The sequence below is a fragment of the Carettochelys insculpta genome, chromosome 7, assembly GCF_033958435.1.
Source record: "Carettochelys insculpta isolate YL-2023 chromosome 7, ASM3395843v1, whole genome shotgun sequence".
Lineage (NCBI taxonomy): Eukaryota > Metazoa > Chordata > Testudines > Carettochelyidae > Carettochelys > Carettochelys insculpta.
Window position 1 is genome coordinate 7,080,475 of NC_134143.1, and position 22,778 is coordinate 7,103,252.

At 51.3% G+C, this 22,778-nt stretch overlaps 1 protein-coding gene across 1 annotated transcript in view; it reads right to left on the minus strand.

Moving 5' to 3' along the window:
- Positions 1 to 22,778, minus strand: part of ALOX5 (arachidonate 5-lipoxygenase) — a 57,913-nt gene that overhangs the window by 23,108 nt on the left and 12,027 nt on the right. The window contains exons 2-4 of the mRNA XM_074999843.1: positions 17,515 to 17,713; positions 14,411 to 14,492; positions 10,789 to 10,911 (exon numbers count right to left, since the gene is read on the minus strand). Of these exons, the coding sequence (XP_074855944.1) occupies positions 10,789 to 10,911; positions 14,411 to 14,492; positions 17,515 to 17,713 (404 nt within the window). The remainder of the gene's footprint in view (positions 1 to 10,788; positions 10,912 to 14,410; positions 14,493 to 17,514; positions 17,714 to 22,778) is intronic.

A 22,778-nucleotide genomic window follows, 5' to 3' on the forward strand; every position in this document is an offset into this window, starting at 1 on the left:
GGTAACATGGGGGAGTGACCTGGATGTTAGACCAATGGCTGGAAAATTGTTAGAAACATTCCCTGTAGATGACAAGTATCAGAGGGGTAGCCGTGTTAGTCTGTACCTTCAAAAACAAGAAGAAGTCCTGTGGCCCCTTATAGACAAACCAATATTTTGAAGCATAAGCTTTTGTGGGCAAAGACCCACGAAAGCTTATGCTCCAAAATATCGGTTTGTCTATAAGGGGCCACAGGACACCTTATTGTCCCTATGGATGAGACACTGTTAGGTACATCTATTGTGCCACCTCCTGGTCACTGTAGCACCCAGCCACCCATCCTGGCTTTCTGCTCACAGCTCACCTTTGGGGTAGGGCAGTGTCTTTCTCCCCACTGGGAAGTGAGGCACACAGCAGCTATGGCACAGCTCCTCAAAGTGATTTAGGTGCCTCACACATGTTGATTTGACATGCCTACACTGCCTGCCGAACCAAAGGGCAGTTTATTGCATCTAACACAGGCATGATACATCAACCGCTGCAGGCTCTCCTTTCGACTCTGGTACTCCTCCAGAACGTGATGAGTAAAGGGAGGAGACAGGAGAGTATTTTCTGCTGACGTGGTGCGGTGGGGAGCCCATGGTGAGGAGATCTAAGCTACATAACTCAAATTGTGTTGCTTAGATCATAGAATCCTAGGGCTGGAAGGGACCTCAGGAGGTCATCTAGTCCAGCCCCCTGCTTCAAGCAGGATCAACCCCCACTAAGTCATCCCAGCCAGGACCTTGTCAAGCTGGGACTTAAAAACCTCCAGGGGTAGATCGACCTGTCCCTCTAGAGTAGACCTGCCCCGAGTATCTTTGAAGCTTTGCTGTGCGTGACTCACCCAAGGTCCTCACCCAGGAAGCCTGTGGCAGCGACTGCACTAGAAGCCAGGTCTTCCAAGTCCTAGTCCACTCCAACCACCTTCCCGTGCATGTCACCCAACGTGGTCTCCAGAACAGGCACAACCCCAGCTTTCCCATAGCGCCCCAGCAACGAGCCTCACGCTGAGAGCAGGTGGGGTTCCTCTACACAGGGGAGGATATTCAGCTCCTATTTAAAATCCAGAGGGGTTCTGCCTTCCCCTGTGGCGAGGTTGGGCAATCATTTTTGATGCGGGGCAGGTGGGGCACTCCAAGACTTTGGTAAGTGGTCAAGGGCCGCACTCTTCCATGGAGGGGGCGCGGGGTCTGGGATGGAAGCTGGGTGCAGAAGGGAGCTGGGGGTAGAAGGCTGGGGTGCAGGAGAGGGTGTTTGGGTGGAGGAAGGGTGCGACCTGGGGCAGGCTCTGGAAGGTGGTACGGGTTCAGGAGAGGATTTGGGTCTGGGGAAGGGGGGTCTATGAGGGCATGTGGGCTCTGGAGGGAGTTTGGGTGGGTTGCCCGAGGCAGGCTCTGGCTGGGAGGCACTTCCCTGACTGCCAGCAGCCTCCGACCCCTCAAAGTGACGGATGGTCCATGTGGCTCTCTGTGCTACAGGGGGAAGCTTCACGGGCTGCCTGAGCCCTGCAAAATCACTCAGCTCCTACTGGCCAGAAACTAACCAATGGGAACTTGGTAAATGTGCTGCACTGTCCCCGCCCGTAGCACAGCTGGTTTGTGGCCTATAGGAGTGGAGAGATTTTGCTGGGGGTGTTGGCAGAGTGCACAACCCCGCCTCCCCCAAATGCAGAGAGCCATAGGGACCAACCAGCGCTCAGGGAAGCTGCAGGGGGATTGAAGGGAAGGATGAGCCAGATCTTTCAGACCGTCCCTGCTCTGTGGCATGGGATACCAGTCACTTGCAGGTTTAAATCAGCTGGGGGCTTTCAGTCATGCCTAAGTGAGTTAGGTACCTGATGCCCTTTGTCAATCCTTTGCATTCTACATAGGTCGCAGGCCCAGAGTCTCATTGTCTGGACACCACGTGATTATCACAGGAGTTCTGCATGAGCACCCCCCCTTGTGCCTAAATCCAGAACAGGCTTGTTTGATTGTTACCTTGCTCCCTGGCACACATTCCTCTTCTAAATGCACTCTAAGTTGTGGCCCCCGTCAGCTCTCTGTCACTTATCCCTACGACAGGGTCCTGATGTCCAACTGGCGTCCACAGGTGTTACCGCAATAGAACGAACCATCTGTTTGCGTTGCTTTCTTCTGCAGTGGGGATGTGGTGGGGACAGAAGCTGGGTGGTGCACTCAATGGGCCACTAGTCTAAGCTGGTCTGAGAAACCTTCCGAAATGAACTTTAAAAATGCGGACAAGACCCGCACCCCAAACTTAGTCCAGGAGGGCTCTAAGGCAGTGTTTCTCAATCTTTTTTTTTAAATAAAGTCTCCCTTTTTCAAACGAAAACAAAAATCAGAAGTACCCCCGGACTTCGCTTATGTAGCCCTACGGGTACATGTACCACTGGTTAAGAAACGTGGTCCTAAAGTCATCTCAGGTCTTGACACAAGAGCCATTCAGCCTTTCCAGATTACTCTCCCCTTTGCAGGAGACAGACTTGTTTTGCACAGCAAGTTACACCTCACTCAAAAAACGACTTACTTACACAAGCGCGCAAAAATATCACAGCAGATGACTACTGAAAACTTGCTGACTTTTTACCCTCTTATTATCAAATAAATGAATTGGAATAGATCTATTGTACTTGTATTCCAGCGTACGGCATATGAAGCAGTAGAAACAAGTCATGGTCTGAAAGAGCTTTTAGACTGTGCTGACTTTACTTGTGTTTTTATGAAGTCTGTTGTAAAACTAGGCAAATATCTAAGTGAGCTCATGTGCCCCTTGGAAGACCCTCATGTTCCCCCCAGGATACATGTATCCCTGGTTGGAAAGCACTATTCTAGAGAACTAGCTAAAAATACAGCATATAGGAAGCCAGGTCAGTTGGTGGAATGACCTTAGTAAGTGGCAGAAAAAGCTGGGGAGAGGTTGTAATGAAGTGATAACACAAGTTCATGGGACAGGATGGGTGGGGTGCTTTGGGACGTTTCCATGTTATTCAGTCAGCAGGACAACACGATGCTCTAGTTAATCCAGCAAAAAGTCCCAAGAACCAAATAGTTTGGTTTAAGAGCAGGCTTGAACACAGGCTGGGAGCCAGATGTTCCCTAGTTCTCACCCCAGCTCTGACACAGGCTTCCCTTATACTTTTGGTCAAGTCCAGTGTTCCCCCTAAACTGTGAGCGTGGTCAGCCACCCAGAAGAGATTCGAATGCTGCCCAGCTGATGAGCAGAGCACTCGCTACTGGCAGTATACCCTTCTATTGGTGGTGCACATTCCTCCGTGTGCATAACAAAATGTATTCCACACATGGATGGGAAAAAGTAGAGGGAACGCTGGTCAGGTCACTTCACTGCTCTGTGAGTCAGTTGCCCACCAATAAACAGGGCTCGTTGGACTGCCTTACCTCTTGAGCTTAAAGTCAGAGACGTCTGAGGCACATGCAAAGCTTTAGAATTCCTGAACTGAACAAAAGAGGGGCTCTGACGCTGACAATTTATTGGCAGAAATTGACAAGCAATACTCAGGTGAACCAGGAAACAGGCCAGGGAGGTCTGCAGAGGCTACCCAAGGATCTCACCTTGAGGAACAGTGGCCAGAAGAGTGAAGTCACTGTTACTAAAGTCAGATTATTGACTAAGAGGGAGGCCAAAAGGCTGGGGGGCAGGGGGGGGGCAGGGAGAAATTGTTTGCAAAAGGGCCCCCAGAATGTGATGGCAGCAAATGATTTATAAAAAAAGATGCTTGTTTGCACCGAGAAGAGAATTGATCTGTGACTCCAGGCAGATAAGGTACTGAACAGGGAGTGCTGTGAAACAATCCATTTGTTTCTGGGTAGGACGGCTATATCAGAAGAGATGACAAGCAGTATCGGAGCATCGCACTAAGTGGGAAGGCAGGTGGAACGGTGTGGTCTGGAAAGAGGTGACTTACAAGACATCTGATCCTCGTTTAGAGGGACCAGAGAGCCCTCAGGGGTCATACAGGAGCCCCCAGAGAAGACCCTTTTCTGAACATCAAGAAGAGAGAGTAAAGCACAGTCATGACTTTAGCTTGAGGCTGAGTAACAGGAAGGACAGCTTCCTGCAGAGGGGAACTTGGCGTTGAATGAAGAAGCAAGAAGTGACCAAAAAGTATAAGTGAACTTTCAGTCTCCTTCCTGTCCAGTCAGATCCAGCATGTCCTAAAGCTCTGTCTAGAGCAAGTTAACAAAACACTTAAACTTTAACAAGGTAAACAGGCAGAAAATCCCTTCATGTGCTACTGAACTGCAGCTGCCTCTGGGGTGGAACACTCTTGCTTTTTAGCAGTGTACATGATACACTAGTTTAAGATAGGACATGCAGAATATCACACCCGCTTGAAAGCATAGAGGATGTAAATCCCATATTGCAAGCTGGGCCATGGGCTCCGTCGATTCCATGGCTGCTCTAGCACAGGGGATAAAGCAGAAGGCAAAAGGACGGCACCTCCAGAAGCAATAGCTTCCAGCTTCAGCAGATGTGGAAGGAACTGCACCCCTCCCACCAGAATCCATACCTCCGTCTGACCAGCCTTGATTTTGCTTAGCTTGTGAACGCAGGGGAGGGTCCACCATGGAGGAGGCACAGCTGTCGGGGATCTGAACGAGACACCCATGTACAGACACTCCAACATGCTCTACGCAGACGCGGCCATTGATTTTGGGTGTGCAGTTGGAGATCCTGGGGCCAGATTTTTCCGAAGGCCAAACACCCAACGTCTCCCGCGGGAGTTCTGGGTGTGCAAAACCTCTGAGAGTCAGGCCCTCAGTGCCATAGGGCTAGGCATTTGCAAAGGGCATCGTCCAAAATTCGCCCTGGCTGCATGTGAGCCCAATACACTGGCTGGATAAACTCACTTTGCAACCTAAGAATGTCGGGGTTTCTCCCCACACCTCGGTTCCTGCAAAGTTTTACGTGCTGCTTTTAACGATGCCAACAGGAGCAATGCACTTGAGTCCCGAAACAGGGAGGGGAGATTATATAACTCAGCGAACGGAAAGCAGAAACAAATGGTCTCTGCAGATTCAGAACCAGCTCGAGGAAACTAACGGCAGAAACGTATTTCTAGCCACTCACGAATGCTGGTGCCGGTATCAATCATTGCGTGATTGCCACCCTTGCGATTCCTGGCCTTAGGTTATTAGAGCATGAGTGTATCATGCCCCTGTGCTCTGCTACAGGGAGTGACGCATGCCGCCATGCCCAGCTGTTTTCATTGGAAAGGAAACCACAGTGCGTCCCCTGCTTCTACAACTTCCCCCTCCTCTGAAATCAGAACAACAGTTTTGCTTCATTCAGCAATCTGGGCACCGCTGGGGAGTGAGGCAAAAGGCCTAGGGAATTGTTTGCAATATGGAACGGTCACAGCCAGGCTGCTGGCCCAGTGCAGATCTGGCACAGGGGTGTCCCTTCCCATGGTTCTGGTGCAAAGGCAGGGAAAAGACGCAGCAGCTGTTTTCACTAAGTGTCACGTGCTAACCTCAGGCCCTAGGCATCCTGCACAATCGACTGTGAAGGAGACGTCAGTGCAGGCTGGCACAGCCCACACGCGCCTGCTCTAGTTAAGCATCCATGATTTGCATGTTGCAACCAAGGGACCCAGGTATCGGGTAAATCCCACACCCTACCCCAGCATTGTCCATGGTGGGAACTCCGGTTTGACAGTCCTCAAACCTTAGCAACACAGTCCCTTCCCCTGACTTTGGCCCAGGCACTTGAGTGGGACATTGCCACTCCCTTTACAAAGAGACAGAGCACACCTGTGGCAGCTAATGCCTGATTTCATTGATAATCCCTAGACCTGTTCTGCTCTGACCAACAGAGGGTGTCTATTAAGTAAAATATTAAGTGCCTAAGTGAATTAGGAACCTAAGTCTCATGCAAGTCCATCAAGCTTGGGTTCCTAGGGACTGCATTTCGAAGAGAATTTAAGTACATGTACCTGCTGCTGCTTTACACCCAGTGGGACTTACGTAAGTGCCTAAGTGAGTGAGGCACCTAAATCCCATTGATTTCAGAGGAAATTAGGCACTTCTAAGAATCCATCTAGACATCTGTTTGCATCTTTAGGCACCTACATGCCTTAGAAAATTCAGCCCCAAGTTATTATGCAGCCTGAGTCCTTAAAAAAGAAACTCTCCCCAATTCTCCAGCCGCACCAATCAGCACCACAGCAATCGGCAGTGTGGAATGATTCTTGTGTCTAGCTTATATCATGCTTTGGGCTCCAGCAGGCTCGTTGGCTTTGCATAAATACAAGAGTATATTCTTAAGAGGTCGCCTTCATGGTGAAACAGCAACATTGGAAGGTTGGTACATCACATTCCTCATCATCGGGCTCACTGATGGTACCCCGTGGGAAGCTCAGAAAGGTACATGCTGCTCAACAGTGCCGTTCTCCCTAACAGAAGTTGATCCAATAACAGACATTACTTCGCCCTTCTTATCTCTCTGAAATACCTCATGGGTATGGCATTGACAGGAAGTGAAAGGAGTATGCTTCAAAAGCTCAATAGATATACAGAGCACAGAAGCACAGAATCCTAGGGCTGGAAGGGACCTCAGGAGGTCATCTAGTCCAGCCCCCTGCTTCAAGCAGGATCAACCCCCACTACGTTATCCCAGCCAAGACCTTGTCCAGCCGGGACTTAAAAACCTCCAGGGATGGAGAATCCACCACCTCTCCAGGCAACGCATTCCAGTGCTTCACCACCCGCCTGGGGAAGTAGTTTTTCCTAATATCTAACCTACACCTCTCCCTCTGCACACAACCATGCAACTAACAACGTGACAATGGCTCGCAGAGTTGTGCCCAACACAAACAGATCCACTTCCCTGGACAAAGCCGGCCTTTTTGGAGAAATGAAACCTTCCTCCGCTCAGCGTTTACAGTTTGTTGCCACCAGCTGCGGAGCAGAGAGGCCTTGGGTGTATGGGAGGACTCTTAAATCCAGCACACAAAGGCACAGCCCAGCAAGATGCAATGGTGGAAGGTCTGCTAGAAACACTGAAATTAAAGACCGGGTGCTGTTTTGTAACCATCAGGGTAATTAACCGGGGACATCATTGGAAGTCTTCAAATCAGCATGGGGTATCTTTCTAAAATGAGTCGCAGCTCAGCCAGAATGTAGGGATTCAATGCAGAAGCAGGCATTCGCTGGCCTTTGCTGTGCAGGACCTCTGACTGTGATCTCTGGGGTCCTCTTTCCGCCTCACCAGTCGAGGCATCTCTGAAGCAGCTTGAGCTCTGAGTACCTGCATGGCCTACAACCAGGGGGGCTGACAGTGCAAAGGGCCTGGCTCAAGGATGGAAGGAGCGGGGCCCAGGGCAGTCACCCTCAGGGCTTCTGGGACCACTGGTGGCCCCCCCACCATTGTGCAGAGCAGTGGGACAGCACTACTGGCCCTTCAAAGGGATCCGGGGCAACTGCCCCCTGTGCCGCCTCCCACCCTCACCTGTCCGTGGGCCTGCCTGCAACTTCCTTTGCTTAGCTTTCCTCCCCAGTCCCTCACAAGCAGCTGCCCCTGACTTCCCTGAGGGACTGAGGGAGTCAGGCACCAACATCTGGGCAACTAATCCCCTTGTAGAAAGATAAGGGCCTGAAACAGAAGCCTAGCAGTACAGCCTGCTGTGAGGCCTCAGGCCTAACCCACAAAGGTCAAGGCTTTGCTAACCACATCTGGCACAAATGGGGTCCGTGGTGTCAAACCGTATAAAGAGCTGGGCATGGAGTGGGTGCACATTTCAGAACACCTCATGAAGAAACACACTGGTCTCCACACACTCCCCACAGATACCAGACAGCCCAGCCCAGGGTTTAATCTGACAGCACGACAGAAACACCGAGAAGTCCTGTGGCACCTTATAAACTAGCAGATATTTTGGGGCATGAGCTTTCGCGGGCAAAGACCTGCTTTGTCAGACGCATGAGTGGTCGGGGGGTGGTTCCAGAGGAGGATCTAAATTTATAGGCTCACGGAAAGGAGGGAATGAACAGAGAACAGTCAAGGGGAGGGCCAGAGTTGGCAAGGTCAGTGCAGTCATGAAGGGTGTGGGCCATTGTAGCCAATGTGGAGCTGTGAACATCAAGTGAGGAGAAACTGCTTGTGCTATAGGCCAGCCACTCCCAGTCTCTGTTCAATCCTTGGCTGAGAGTGTCAAATTTGCAAATGAATTGCAGCTCTGCAGTTTCTCTTTGGAGTCTGTTTTTGAAGTTGTTTTGTTCCAGGATGGCTGCTTTAAAATCAGTTACAGCACTGAGCGTCCAGGGAGATTGAAGTGTTACCGTTCCTGATGTCTGATTTATGTCCATTTATTCTTTTAAATAGAGACTGTCCATTTGGCCAATGTAAATTGCACTGGGGCATTGCTGGCACACGATAGCATATATTATATTTGTAGATGTGCAGATGAATGAGCCCCTGATGGTACGGTTGATGTTAGGTCCTGTGACAATATCGCTGGTGTAGATATGTGAGCAGACGTGGCACTGAGGTTTGTTGCAGGGATTGGTTCCAGGTTTAGAGTTACTGTGGTGTGGTCCACAGTTGCCGGTGAGAATTTGTTTCAGGTTGGCGGGCTGTCTGTAGGCGAGGACTGGCCTGCCTCCCAAGGCCTGTGAGAGTGAAGGATCGTTGGCCAGGATGGGTTGGAGATCACTGACGATGAACTGCAGAGGTTTTAGCTGGGCACTGTATGGGATGGCTAGTGATGTTCTGTTGTTGTACTTGTGGGGCCTGTCTCGTAGCAGGTGGCTTCCGGGTACCCGTCTGGCTCTGTCAGTCTGTTTCCTCACTTCCTTAGGGGGGTATTGTAGTTTGAGGAAAGCTTGGCAAAGGTCTTGTAGGTGCATGTCTCTGTCTGAGGGACTGGAGTGTATGCTTGGTGTATACAGTGAACTGTGTGGTGTGCCCTGGATGGAAGCTAGATGACTGTACGTAAGCATAGCAGTTTGTGGGTTTCTGGTGTAGGGTGGTGTCTATTTGACCATCACTTATTTGCACAGTAGTGTCCAAGAAGTGAATCTCTTGTGTGGACTAGTCCAGGCGGAGGTTGATGGTGGGGTGGAAACTGTTGGAATCACGGTGGAACTCTTCAAGACCCTCCTTCCCATGGGTCCAGACGATGAAGATGTCATCAGTGTAGCGCAAGTACAGGAGGGGCACCAGGGATTAAGAGCTGAGGGAGCGTTGTTCCAGGTCAGCCATAAAAAAGTTGACATACTGTGGGGCCATGTGGGTGCCCATAGCAGTGCCACTGATTTGAAAGTATAAGTTGTCCTCAAACCTGAAATAGTTGTGGGTGAGGACAAAGTCACAAAGCTCCGCTGCCATTTGTGCCTCGGTCTCATCAGGGATAATGTTCCTAACAGCTTGGAGTGCATCCTCATGCGGGATATTGGTGTTAAAGGGCCTCTACATCCATGGTGGCCAGGATGGTGTTTTCAGCAAGGTCACCAATGGATTGTAGTTTCCTGAGGAAGTCGGTGGTATCTCGAAGAAAGCTGGGGGTGCTGGGGGGTTTGGGGTCTCAGGAGAGAATCCACATATCCAGACAATCCTGTAATGAGAGTGGCTGAACCCCCATGTTCAGGGAGGGAAGGGGTGGTAACTAAGCAACAGGAGGTGGCAGCCTGGTGTGTCAGGAGTGACGTGTGATGTGTTTGTACCTGTATAAAACAGTGTCCCACCATGAGTTCTCATGGTTCAACCGAGGGGGCAGCAACCGATCCCACCTCACTGACCTGAGTTGAGTCCCTTGTCAGGGGTCCATATTTGCAGTGGTTCATGACAGTCTGCTGATAACTATTCCAGTACTTTGTTTAACACTCAACCTGCCCTGGGTGCTGTCAAAACTTATCGGACTTGGTCATTGGAGGTTCCCTTGCAGTCTACCAGATCAGCCATCTGTGCAGGGCTGGTGTGATATCCAATTTGGGGTGTGTGCACACAGGTGAACAATTATCATCACTGACAGAGCAGGAGATGTGTCAGGACCCCACACCAGCGACTGCTGACTACTACGTCCGTTAAGCCTCTTGGAAAATCCCAAGCTTATTCCTTGTAAGGATCCACAAGCCTGGGGCCGGGCCTGCTGGCGGCAGCCGCATCCGTAACCCGCATTTTTAAACATTAAGATACTAAATGACTAATAGAATCAGACTGGCTTTTATAGTCCAACCTGGGGTGTAGGACCATCTATCCGTGGGTCATTGTCTCATTCCTTTTTAAAAGCCCTCTGGGACCTATAAAGCTGAAGGCCATGTTTCATGAGTGAGACACGCCAGTATTGGGGTGGTGCCAGGAGAGCTCACGAACTTGCATGCTTCAGATAAGTTATGCTTCCTTGTGGGTGATCCTCCCAAAAGGTATTGTGCCCTGCATGGCCAGCCTTTGCTCAGCAGGCACTCCCTCTACCTGGCTTGGCACCATCTCTTTTTCCCTCCCCCTTCGTCGCAAATCACTATCGAGCGAGATGCCTGAAGCTTTTCCAACTCAAATCTCCAAATGCTTCGAATTTTATATATATATAAAAAAAGACAAGTTTGGGGCAGGGAAAATTTGCAGTATTTTCCCAGGTTTTCGACCAATCATAAAGCCTCTGCCCAACTTCCACATCCCAGTGAAATTTAGAGTTTTCCAACTTAAACAAAGGGAAACCTCTTTAACAACACAAAGTCAGACAGGCCTTCCACCCCCGCCCTTTTCTGATCAGTGTTTTGGCAGAATTCGGTGACCCTACAAACACGTACGCTTTGGAGTAGTTCAGGATAAAATCGACTCCCTTCTCACTGTCAAACTGGATGTCCCGAGGCAACTCGTGGTGAGCATTTGCATCGATGCTTAGAGGAAAGCCAGGATGCCATTCCTTCCACCTAAGAGAGAGAGAAGAAGGAAAAAAGGGGAAAAGGAGAGGTGTCAACCACGTAACTTTCATCAGCCATGTAAATAGCACAGTATCATGAACATTATTATTAATTATTTCTATTGCCATAAGGCTATCAGAGGAGCTGCTACCTCAGGTCAGACCATGGTCCATCTTGCCCGACAGCGTAACATTTGGATATGCAAGTATAACATGCAGGCTCATTCATGCACCCTGCTGCCTCATGCAGCCTGCAGTGGGATGGGACTGGCCAATGCACAGCAATACAATTTTACCATATTGCAGATAAAGAAACACAGGGCAAGTTGACATGCCTGAGAACTGGGATAAGTTCTCTGATATCCCTGCTCTCTGCATCCCATGCCCACAACCCGCCTCTCAGCTGGAAATAAACAGTACTTTATCTGGCTGGAACTGCAGAAATCCTTTTGTGGGAGGCACATGTGGCTGGGATGTCCCACACTTAGTCATCACATGGTCACAAAGTTTCTAAGAGCTTCTCGGACGAGTTTGGTCTCTCCCAAGAGTCAACATTGCCAGGGAGTCCATGCCCCCTTAGCTGCTTGTAGACTTAGAAGAGAATCAGTGCTCCCTGAAGAAGGGGAAAATGCTAAGTCCTTCTCCTGTGCTCACTGTGTTGGCATCTGAGCAAGGGAATTTTTATTTCAAAACAACAGATGATGGATTGTAAAGAAGGAAGAACATTACAAAGCCTGTCAGATTGCCAGCCAGATGCAGACTGCATGCGATACCTTCCATTCTGATAGAGCTGCTGCTTCTACCTCTGAACCTTCTCTCTCAAATTCCAAAAGGGCATATTTGCATTCCCATTTGTCTATGTAAAGCAGGTCTTGGGGCTGGTCCCATTTGCTGCTCTTTCTAGTTTGTGTCCCACCGTTTCTGTCTCGTTCGATAGCATCAAGGCCACCTGGGCAGAATATCAAGCCATCATGTCTGGAAAGCTCCTCTCTTTCTTCTGATCCCGAAGAATTTGATCTTCTTTTCTTCTGATCTCCTGGCACAGAACTTGGAGCGGATGGACGCTTGTTCTTGCCGCATAACAGGAATGAGTATGAATCTAGGAAAGGGATGTCTGTCTCCAACCAAAACAATTTAACAAGGTGGCATCCTCCAGCAGCAACCTCCTCATGGTAGGATGACTACTCCACTGTAGTCTGACGTGTTAAGGATTTCTTAGAGATCCCAGCCCTGGTTGCAGGAGGATGAAAACAACCCTGTTCCTGTTCAGACATGCTCTTTCCAGGCAAACTGTCTTGTGCAAATGTAGACTTAGAGAGGACTATAGGATTTTGAGAGATTTGGGGTTATTTAGTTTGCAGAAAAGAAGACTTAGGGGTGATTTAATAGCAGCCTTCAACTTCCTGAAGGGGAGCTCTAAAGAGGATGGGGAGAGGCTGTTCTCAGTGGTGTCAGATAACAGAACAAGGAGCAATGGTCTGAAGTTCCAGAGGGAGAGGAGTAGCTTGGATACTAGGAAAAACTATTTCACCAGGACAGTGGTGAAGCACTGGAATGTGTTGCCTAGGGAGGTGGTGGAATCTCGATCCCTAGAGGTTTTTAGGTCCCGGCTTGACATAATCATGGCTGGGATGACTTAGTTGGGGTTGATCCTGCTTGGGGCAGTGGGCTGGACTCGATGACCTCCTGAGGTCCCTTCCAGCTCCGTGATTCTCTGATTCTCTGATCTGCTCCAGCAGGTAGCAGGAGAGCCCAGGTGGCAAGTGACACAACGGTTATCTCCCATTGCCCACCTGGAGGACTGGACAGTGAAAATGGCACAAAATCCTTTTGTTAGTTCTTCGGATGAATTTCCCACCCTTGGGAAGATGGGAGCGTTGAGCTGCGCCTCAGGGGCTGCTGCTATCTGCAGGTGCCAACAGTGGAGGCGGAGGCAGGCAAGGAGGCAGTCGCCCTGGGCCCGGCATTTCAAAGGGGCCTGTAGTGGTGGCGATGGCTGGAGATCCAGGCCCCGTTGAAGAGCTGCACCGGTGCGGATGCGCCGTTCTGCATGGCTCTGGCAGGGCAGTGCTGCGATGTGAGGGATGCTGAGGGCTGAGTGTTCAGCCTCACCCTTTCTTCCCTTGACCCCACCCCTTCCTGAGCACAGAACTGGGTCCCGTCCCCCCTTACTCCCGGGCCTGCGGTGGCTGTTGACGCCCCAGGGTGTCTGTGTCTCCCTGCCACTAACTCTGGTGCTGCCAGCCACTGGCTGCTGCTATTATCTCAACCACTGATAGCCCTGCTCGCTGCTCACCACCCCGTTTGCAAAGCCGTGTTCTGAGGTTCCCCCTGGAGCTCAGCGCTTAGCCAGTCCCCTGCCTGGTGTGGACCCTTCCTGATGCTGCCTCTTCATTGTCTTTCACTGCAACCGTGTCCCTGGCCAGATCTACAGGTTAGCACCTCCTTGTGCTCATCAGCGATTTCACTCCTACCATTCACTGAACAGAGACAAGGATCTCAGCTGGGTGCTATCACCTCTCTTTTTAACCTCCCAAGGGAGGAGAAAGCCAAACAACATCTAGGGCTAACAGATATTTTGGAGCATAAGCTTTTGTGGGCCCCCACTCATGCATCTGAGCCCCCACTCATCCAAAATATCTGTTAGTCTATAAGGTGCCACAGGACTTCTTGCTGTTCTCGAAGATACAGACTAACATGGCTACCTCTCTGATAAACATTTAGGACTGACTCTAGGCAATTGCTACTAACCCTCCAGCTCTCGCTGGGTAGGTTTACCCAGCATAGTCATTTCGAAGTAACAGCTATTATTTCAAAATAAGTATCCTAGCATCTACACGAGGCACCCGCTTTTTCGAAATAAATTCAAAATAGTGGTTGAGTTATTTTCAGCATCGGGAACCCTCATTCTATGAGGAATGGCACCTATTTCGAAATAGCTCTTTCGAAAGAGGTGCTGTTAAGGCAGGGAATAGCATCTATTTCGAAAGAAGCCACAGTGCGTCCAATAGCTTTATTTCGAAATAGGCTCCCCATGTGTCGATGACGTATTTTGAAATACATTTGTGTGTGCAGCAATGCTATTTTGGAATAGCTTATTTCTAAATTGGGCTGCTCTAGTAAACATACTCAAAGGGATGTGGCAACCCTGCCCTCTCGGTGAGATTCAGGTTAGGGTAAATCTTTCAGTCAGGGTGGACTAATCCCAGTTCTGCTGTTCTATACTTGGAAGATGAAGGTAACAACATTTTTATTTCCCCTGAACCAACCACAACTGACCCCTTTGGCATAGAAGCTCTGTCTGCTGGACACCTGTGCAGAGTAAGCATGTCTAGCAAATACAAGCTTCCCCTGCAGTCTCTAGGGCACCACTGGCTTATCCAGCCGCTGCTTACAAACAGTCACTGGTCACCAGGGTGGTTTTGGGCCAGGAACACTCACCTGCTAGGAACAGAACTAGACATCCCTGGGCAGCTGACATCACACAGCTGGACTTAAACGAAACTCACCGATACATTTTTTGCCGTTCTTCAAGTTCTTTGCGTCTGTGCTGCTTGAGGATCTGAGTCTTGTCATCTCGGGGCAGCTTTGCTGTGAAAAAAACGGAGAAACAGTGCTACGAGGTTTCTCTACTCTGCACCTTCCAACTCATTGTCAATCCCTATCTGGGTTCCACTGGGCTGGCGTTTGCCCATTGCCAAGTGGAAGACAATGGGTCTGAAAAACAAAAGGGTTGTTTGCATCCTCAGAATTACTGCCCTGCCACGACGGATACAATAAAACATGCACACCAAACTACAGAAGGATGCGTATTCCCATTTGTGGAGCTGGGCCCCAGGTCCCCTCAGAAGAGGGAGAAGAAGACTGGTGAAGGCTTCAACCTGGGCCCCAGTGATATATGCACCTATGACCCCTGAATTCCAAGGCTACTAGTTCTACCTCTTCAACTGCAGAGACAGGTCCTCACTCTGCTGGGAGAAAGATGTTTTAAAGCTGAATGGTACCTAGGGGTTCTGGTGGATGAAAGGCTGGATATGCGTAAATAATGTGCCCTTGTAGCCAAGAAGGTTAATGGCCTATTAGGGTGCATTAGGAGGAACACTGCGAAAAGATCTAGAGAAGTGGTTATTCCCCTATATTCGGCACTGGTGAGGCCACATCTGGAATATTGTGTCCAGTTTGGGGGCCCCCAGTATAGAAAGGATGTGGATTTGCTGGAGCAGGTTCAGCAGAGGGCAACAAAAATGATTAAGGGGCTGGATCGCAAGACCTATGAGGAGAGGCTGAGGGATTTGGGCTTGTTTAGTTTACAGAAGAGAAGACTGAGGGGGTGATTTAATAGCAGCTTGCAATCTCCTGAAGGGGAGCTCTAAAGAGGAGGGTGAGAAACTGTTCTCAGTGGCGACAGGTGGCAGAACAAGGAGCAATGGTCTGAAGTTACAGAGGGAGAGGAGTAGGTTGGATATTAGGAAAAACTACTTCACCAGGAGGGTGGTGAAGCACTGGAATGCGTTGCCTAGAGAGGTGGTGGAATCTCCATCCCTGGAGGTTTTTAAGTCCCGGCTTGATAAGGTCCTGGCTGGGATGACTTAGTTGGGGTTGATCCTGCTTGAAGCAGGGGGCTGGACTAGATGACCTCCTGAGGTCCCTTCCAGCCCTAGGATTCTATGAATGAAGCTCAATCAGCAACCAAGGAGGCTACAGCCTGGTTAAATTTTCTCTGCTAAAGAACCATGACTCTAGAAAATGTCCTGACATCCCTCTCCTAGATTCATACTCTCTCTCCTTACATGGCAAGAACAAGTGTTTCTTTCACTCCATGTTCCTGGCCAGGAGCTTAGGATCAGAAGAAAGAGAGAGACTCTGAACATTTGACCCCGATGTTACTGAATGAGTTCCTCAGAAAGGATGGGGGAACCAAACAGGAAGAGAAGCAACAGGATAACCCACAAGAAAAGTGATGGACAAGGCCTGCTTTGCATACACAAATGGGAATGTAAATAAACCCATTAGGGGTTGTAAGGAAATGTCAGTTTATGGTTCAGAGGTGGAAACAGCAGCTGGCCCAGGACTGGTAACAGACAGTGGAGTCAGGGTCTGGCTGCCAGAATGATTCAGCTCCTGGTAGGACCTTGCCAATGTTCTTGACTTCTTCAGAAGCTGAAATCCACCCACTGCTTTGCTCTCTGGAAAGCGGGGGTTGAAATAAAGCTGAGAGCCTCCGTGTGCCATGTGCGTAGCCTTATTCAAGTGGCTGCTACTGGCCTGTTCCCCCAGGGAGTGCAGGTTGGACAGTAAATGCACCCAGCCTGGCTGCCAGTGGGCCAGGAGCTCTGCAGGTCTGCTCCCTTGCACCCGCACTGGACATGGCAGGTGGAGGGGAGCCCAGGGGGTGCCATTTCTGGTTCCCCTGGGTTTGCTGGCAGGTGCGGGGGCTGTGTGTGGGGGACCCACCATGCCCGTTTCTCCCACCTCTGCGGGGCCCACACCCATAGCGGCTGCTCGTGGCGGGCTGTGGCCAGGCTGCACAGGAAGCAGGGGCGCAGGGCGTGGGCGCTGCTGGCACTGGGTGCAGAGCCGAGATAGGAAAGTGGGAGGTGATGTGGTGTGTAGGGCTGAGGGCGTGTGTGGAGGTTCTGGTAGTGCTCTGTGTGTGTGTGTGTGTAAAGGTGGGGTGTGTGGGTGGTGCTGAGCACAGGGTCAGGCAGGGGAACAGACCAGTAGTGGCCACCTGTGAGGTGCACAGAGGCTCCTGGCTGTGGCTGTCCTGGGTGGCATCTCTCCCCCAGGGGATCCCCAGCAGCCACGTGGGAGGCCAGGCCACTGCGCTAGGGTTGCCAGTTTTTCAGAAGGCTCAGGAGGGACCATGCCCTCCACCTTCCCAAGAGCCAGGAACCCCAAGGCCCCCGCCCTAATCCTCTCCCTCTCCCCCAGAGCCAGGCACCCCCAGGTCCCTGCTCTAACTGCAGCCCACGTAAGCAGTGTGGTATTATTATTAATATTTATGTATTTCCCCTTTTTCTACAAAATAACAACTGTGAATGTATGAGGAGGTGCAATTTTATGTTCTTGCCTCAGGTGCAAAATGAGCTAGTTACAGCACTGGGGTTGACCCTGCTTTAGGCAGGGGGCTGGACTCGATGACCTCCTGAGGTCCCTTCCAGCCCTAGGGCTCTCTGATTCTAGAGGCCAGCCTGAAGTCTAGGACCAGTGTGCTGGGGAGATGGTCCTAGTGACCTCAAGTGAATGGTTCATAAACCAGCATTGAGGTCTCAGTCAGGTGGGCACCTCCAGTGTATGGATGGGGGCTAGCACCAAGGGGTGGGTGGTAGTTTGCAGGCGGGCGAGAAGGAAGGGGAGCTGGAGAAAGGTTTGGCCGCCTCGGGGAGGAGAGCGAAAGACAGGGGGAGTCCTTATTGCGCTAGAGGCAGACCACAAGGTTGGGCAGTGGGCATGGGTTCCTCCAATAACTGGGAGGGGCGCAGAGCTCCTCTGCCCAGGGGCTGGTGCAGGAGCCAAGAGCAATGGCACCAAACGTGTTCCTCCAAAAGCAGCAAAATTTATAATCTTGAGCGCACTCGTCTAAGGTTAGCAGCTCCCTCGGGGCGCTCACCTCGTCCATCTCGGAGGACAATCTCTTTATCATCTGTAACCCATCGGTAACATGGGAACTCCAGATAGTCGCCTACTGGTGTTTTCACGGTGATGTACTTGAGGTACCAGTCGTCGTGCACCCAGTACTTTCTTTTCTCAATTTTTAGCAGCTGGATCTCGCCCAGGTCTTCTGCCACAGTCACATCGTAGGAGTCAACCTGTGGAGAGGAAACCAGCTCAACACCCAGGCAGCACACCCAGCTCCAGAGGGGTCCTTGCCACGTGCTCACATCGCGTGGCTCTGGCCACGACGGGACTTCTGTGTTTGCAAAGGGGAGAAGATCAAGGGTTATTTCCAGACTTAACAGACAAATGGGTGGCAGGAAATCTAAGAACACGCTGTGCCCAGGAACCCCAGAAATACAGGATGAGCAACATTACTTTGTTTGGGGACTTGATAACTCTCCAATGCATTTGTGAGTTCCAAGCAAACCTGCAGCCAGTACAAATATTTAGACCCACTCCAACAGCATCCCAGCAAAGAATGTTCTCTCTCTCTCTTTCTCTTTCTCTCTCTCTCTCTCTCTCTCTCTCTCTCTCTCTCTCTCACACACACACACACACACACACACACACACACACACACACACACACAGAGCATTATAAGTGTTACAGTGGGTCTGAGAAGCCAGTTGACCCACCTGGCTGCACCCAGAGCATGGGCCAGCCAGCCTAAACGAAAGGAAAATCCCAGCTGGGAGAGGAGCTGGGTGTGAGGATAAAGGCAGGAAGCCTGGCGCAGAGAAGGGAGCTGGAGGAAGGATCTCTGTAGTCACTCTGGGACGTGGGAGAAGTGAGCTCAGGAGAAAGCCCCCGGGGGAAGGCTGGACCTGAGACCCTCTTCTGCACAGAGATGTCCATGTGTGGGTGCCAGGAGAGACACGGAACAGCCACGTATGTGAGGGAGCAGATCCAATGTCAGGAAACCTGGTAAAAGTGGGGAATCTGGACTTGCAGGGAGTGCCCAGTTGAGGAATGGGGCTCAGGAGATGGGAGGGATGAACCGCCAAGCTTGAGAAGGGCACAAGCTGGTTTTTATTTGGTTTGGGATTTTGCTGGGGGATTCCAGGGCAGAGCCCTGCAAGCCCCAGCCCTAAAAGAGGGGCCCCCTGAAGAAAAGCCCAGGGAAAGGCTTGGTCGGTAGGAAGATGTCCAGGGAGGTGGCAACAAGAAGACCTTTGGAGTGATCCCTGACGGCCTGTCCTGGTCTGGAACCCAGGGCAGAGGCAACCCTGATCTCCTCCATCCGCCACTGGCAAGGAGATGGGAAGTCCCTGAGGAGGTGATAGGGATCCCTGGGAGCTCTAAGAGAGGGTGTTCAGCTCACTGGGCCCAGAAACAAGGAGGCAGGCCAGCCTGGATGCTTGGCTTGGTTGGCCTCTCTCTTCCCTGCGGAGCAGGAGTTACTGTGACGGCCTGGCTGGCTGAGCCATGAGATGAGGGGACTGCCCCAGGGCTGCAGCAGCCATCAGCAGAGGGCAGGAGAGAATAGTCAGCAGTCATGCTCAGACATGCAGGGGTGCCCCACCAGCCAGACCACTGTTCTGGCCCTCGTCACGCATACTGAGAGAACATTTGGTTTGGGGATGAAGGCCTGGACTGGAAATCAGATCTTGGTTCATGGTCCAGCTCTGTGACAGAGATAGCGCAGATCCTGGGAGAAGCCACCTCTGGTTTGTGTGTCTCAGGTCTCCAAGTGAAAACGAGGGATAACGCTAGTTTCTTTCTCCCACCCCCTTCCGTCTCATCTGTTTAAACGACAAGGTCTTTAGGGTGAAGACTGCCTCTTAGTCTATGGATGGGCCATGTCTTGTAGGTCGGGGCACTGATCTCTGAGTTAGGCAAGTCAGAACGGCAGCATCTGACGCTCCTGTTGCAGAAGGTGCAGGACAACAAGCCGTTGACCATAGCCACACGGAACTGGCTAGGACCATCATGTGACTGGAGTCGAGTCCAAGCTGTTCCCACGACCCCTCAGAAGAAGCAAGGCAGAGAATTCCCAGAAAGACAAGCTGGGGGCAGAGACAGTGCTGGAATCAGACTTTGTTTTAAATGTGTTCCTTGATGTGGCTGCAAAATGGAACTTCCCCAGTTTGTGGTTTTTGAATATTTTCGGTATTCTTAGAAACCAACACAAACTCCTCCTCCGCTGAGGTTAGCGCCCTCTGCTATGATGCTGCATATTTGTGACCTGTCACGTTGGCTGCCCGTGGGCTACAAACTGCTCTCCGCTTGCTCTTTCCAGGTTTGCTTTTTACTGATGCTTCCAGTCACTCTGAGGTCAGTTGACTCAAGCCCTCCCATTTTTTTATGGGTCAAGACGAAGTCACAAATATCAGGTCAGAAACGGGCCGCAAATGTCAACAAACACCCGTCGAACCAGGAGAGGGGAAAGGGGTCTGATTTAAAACACTTCAGGATGGCTTTTATTTTTGCAACCAACTCCATGAGATACCAGTTGATAGTGCAGGCGTGGGCAAAATCACGGCCAGAGGCTGGATCTGGCATGCCAAGCGTTTCTCTCTGGCCCACCCAGCTGATTATCAGAGGGTGCACGCTTACAGCCAGCAGCTTGTGCTTAGCTGTCCCTCCTGCTCCCTCCGTGGTGTCCAACACGCTCCCTGCTTACCACACGTGGTGAACGGCGAAGCATATGGTGGCCAATGCAGGTCAGTGGGCTGGTGTGGCGGCTCATGAGGAGGCTCCTTAGCTGCCACTTGGTGGCGGCAGCCGGGGAGTTTGGGCGCCTCGTGGCTGGCTTGGGGCCAGCACCGAGAGCGGAGCCATCACACGGCCTGAGCCAGCCACACAGCTGCTGTGTGGCACCCGAGCAGCTGCCATGCCACTGCCCGAGCCAGTGCATCGGCTCTCTGGACAGCGTGGCTGGGTGGCTCCAAATGCCTGGCTCTGATGAGCCACCGGGGGTAGGGAGGTAGGGTTCCTGGCTGGAGGTGGAAGGGATACGGCTTCTGGTCGGGTGGGGGATAGGGTGCCTGGCTTAGGGGGTGCAGGGCATGTGGCAATTGGGTGTCTTCTTCTTGGACACCGCTGCTCTACCCGGTTCCACCTGCAGCCGAGCTGCTCCTGGGATTCTCCTGCAAGCTGTGCAGAGGGACGGGGGTGGAGGGGAGAGGGTAATGCTGCAGTCAGGGTGTTCCCCTGCCCCTGTACCCCAACCCTGCAGAGCAGGGGTCAGGGAGAGGGAGAGAGACACGTGGATGGTCAGTGACTCACTCAGGAGGGCAGCGAACACAGCAGGACGGATTTCCCTTCAAGAGGCTCAGGAACTTACCCAGCACGTTGTGACACACACCCAGTCCCCCCGACCTCTCCAAGTCACTGTCACATACACGCTCAATCTGTGTCACGACAGCTGCCTGTCACACGTACACGCTCTGCACTTCATGCAGCACCAGAGTATCAGCCGCCTGTCCCACATCGCTGCCGGGGACTGGGCAGTTAGAAAAGAGAGAGCGTTTCAACCCCTCTGCTCTGCCCCTCAAGCCAGGCAAGGCTGTTCCTGCCAGTGCTTTTCCAGGTGTCTTCCCCAGTCCTGTTTGCATTGCTTCCCAGCAATTGTTTTGGAGAGTAACGCAGTGACTGAAAGATTTCATCAACAGGAAACGCCTTCGCATACTCAGATCCACTTTCCCTTTCTTGCATTCCATTGATGTTAGTTGCTGCACTCCTGCTCCCATCCTAGCAGCTTCACTCTCTACCCGAAGGCCATCAAATAGCTGTTATGTATCACCTTCAGCCCCAGTCCTCCTGCTCTGCCTCCCCAACCCTACTCACCCAAGTCATACGTCTCAAGCTATTTACCCTTCCCTCCTCCAGACAATCTCCCCAACAACTAGCAACTTCCTGAACCAACCCACTAGGAGCCAGGGAGAGTGTCTCCCCCTTCGAGCTGTTCCCTGGAGTGGTTCTTAGAAGTCCTGTTGGAGCAGGTTTTGATGATAGGGTTGTCTGACTCTTCCCTCACTCCTGAGGTACTAGGACAGCAGGATCCCGGCTCTGAGAACAGCCACAGACAGAGGAAGTTAGAAGGTGCTACTGCTTCTGAAGAACATGGGTTATCTCCACCGATGAGGAAAAAGAGCTCATTTGAATTCGGTACTCAGACAGAAGACCTGAGGCCATCCAGGCCAGGGCAGAAGGTGGCTGCTCTGCATCTGAGGAACAGGGCAGAGGAATTGCAAGCACTGATCATGAACATTTAAGCGCTAGTGACTTGCCTGGCCCTGTGTAAGATGAACATAAATCATAGAATCATAGAATCCTCAGGCTGGAAGGGACATCAGGAGGTCATCTGGTCCAGCCCCCTGCTTCCAGCAGGATCTACCCCAACTAAATCATCCCAGCCAGGGCTTTGTCAAACCTGGAGCAATGGGCTTAAACTGTAGCAAGGTACCTTTAGGTTGGACATTAGGAAAAACTTCCTAACTGTCAGGGTGGTCAAACACTGGAATAAATTGTGGTTGTGGAATCTCTATCACTGGAGATATTTAAGAGCAAGTTAGCGAGACATCTATTGGGGATGGTTGAGACAGTGCTTGGTCCTGCCATGACCTCTTAAAGTCCCTTCCCGTTCTCGTGTCCTATGAGTCTATGATTCTACGAAGCCGGGACTTAATAACCTCTGGGGTTATTTCACCATCTCTCTTGGTAACGCATTGCAGTGCTTCCCCACCCACCTTGCGAAATAGTTTTTCTTAATATCCAATCTACCTCTCCCTCATCAACCTCTGCTTAAGCCAATGGTCACATCAGGAAAAGAATCAAACCCCCGTGCCTTTAATGGGCAGCAGGCAAAATCCTGCTCCCCTTGAAGTTAATGGGAGCACAGCTGCCGAGATCAAGGCGTCAGAATCTGCAGGTCATGCCGAGTATTTTCCCACAAACAAAAGCACATCCAAGCAGACCAGAAATAACCCTTGCAGCCTCACCAGCAGGTGCACTCCTGAATAACGGACTCCTCTGATAGACTGTATTTCTCCATATGCCCCACTGCACCGCCTCCAGCTGCCTGTACTGCTGTGCATAGGGAAACATGTTTAAAGGCTCCCCCCAACACCTAGAGCAGCCACAACTAGTTCCCAGCTCTGGCAGCGCCGACTGCAGGCCACCCCTCCACTATCTTTGCAGCACGGCCAGGTCCCACGCTCCCACAGCAGCTGCCTTCCAGTGCCCTTTGCTTATCTGCCCACCCAACCCTCTCCC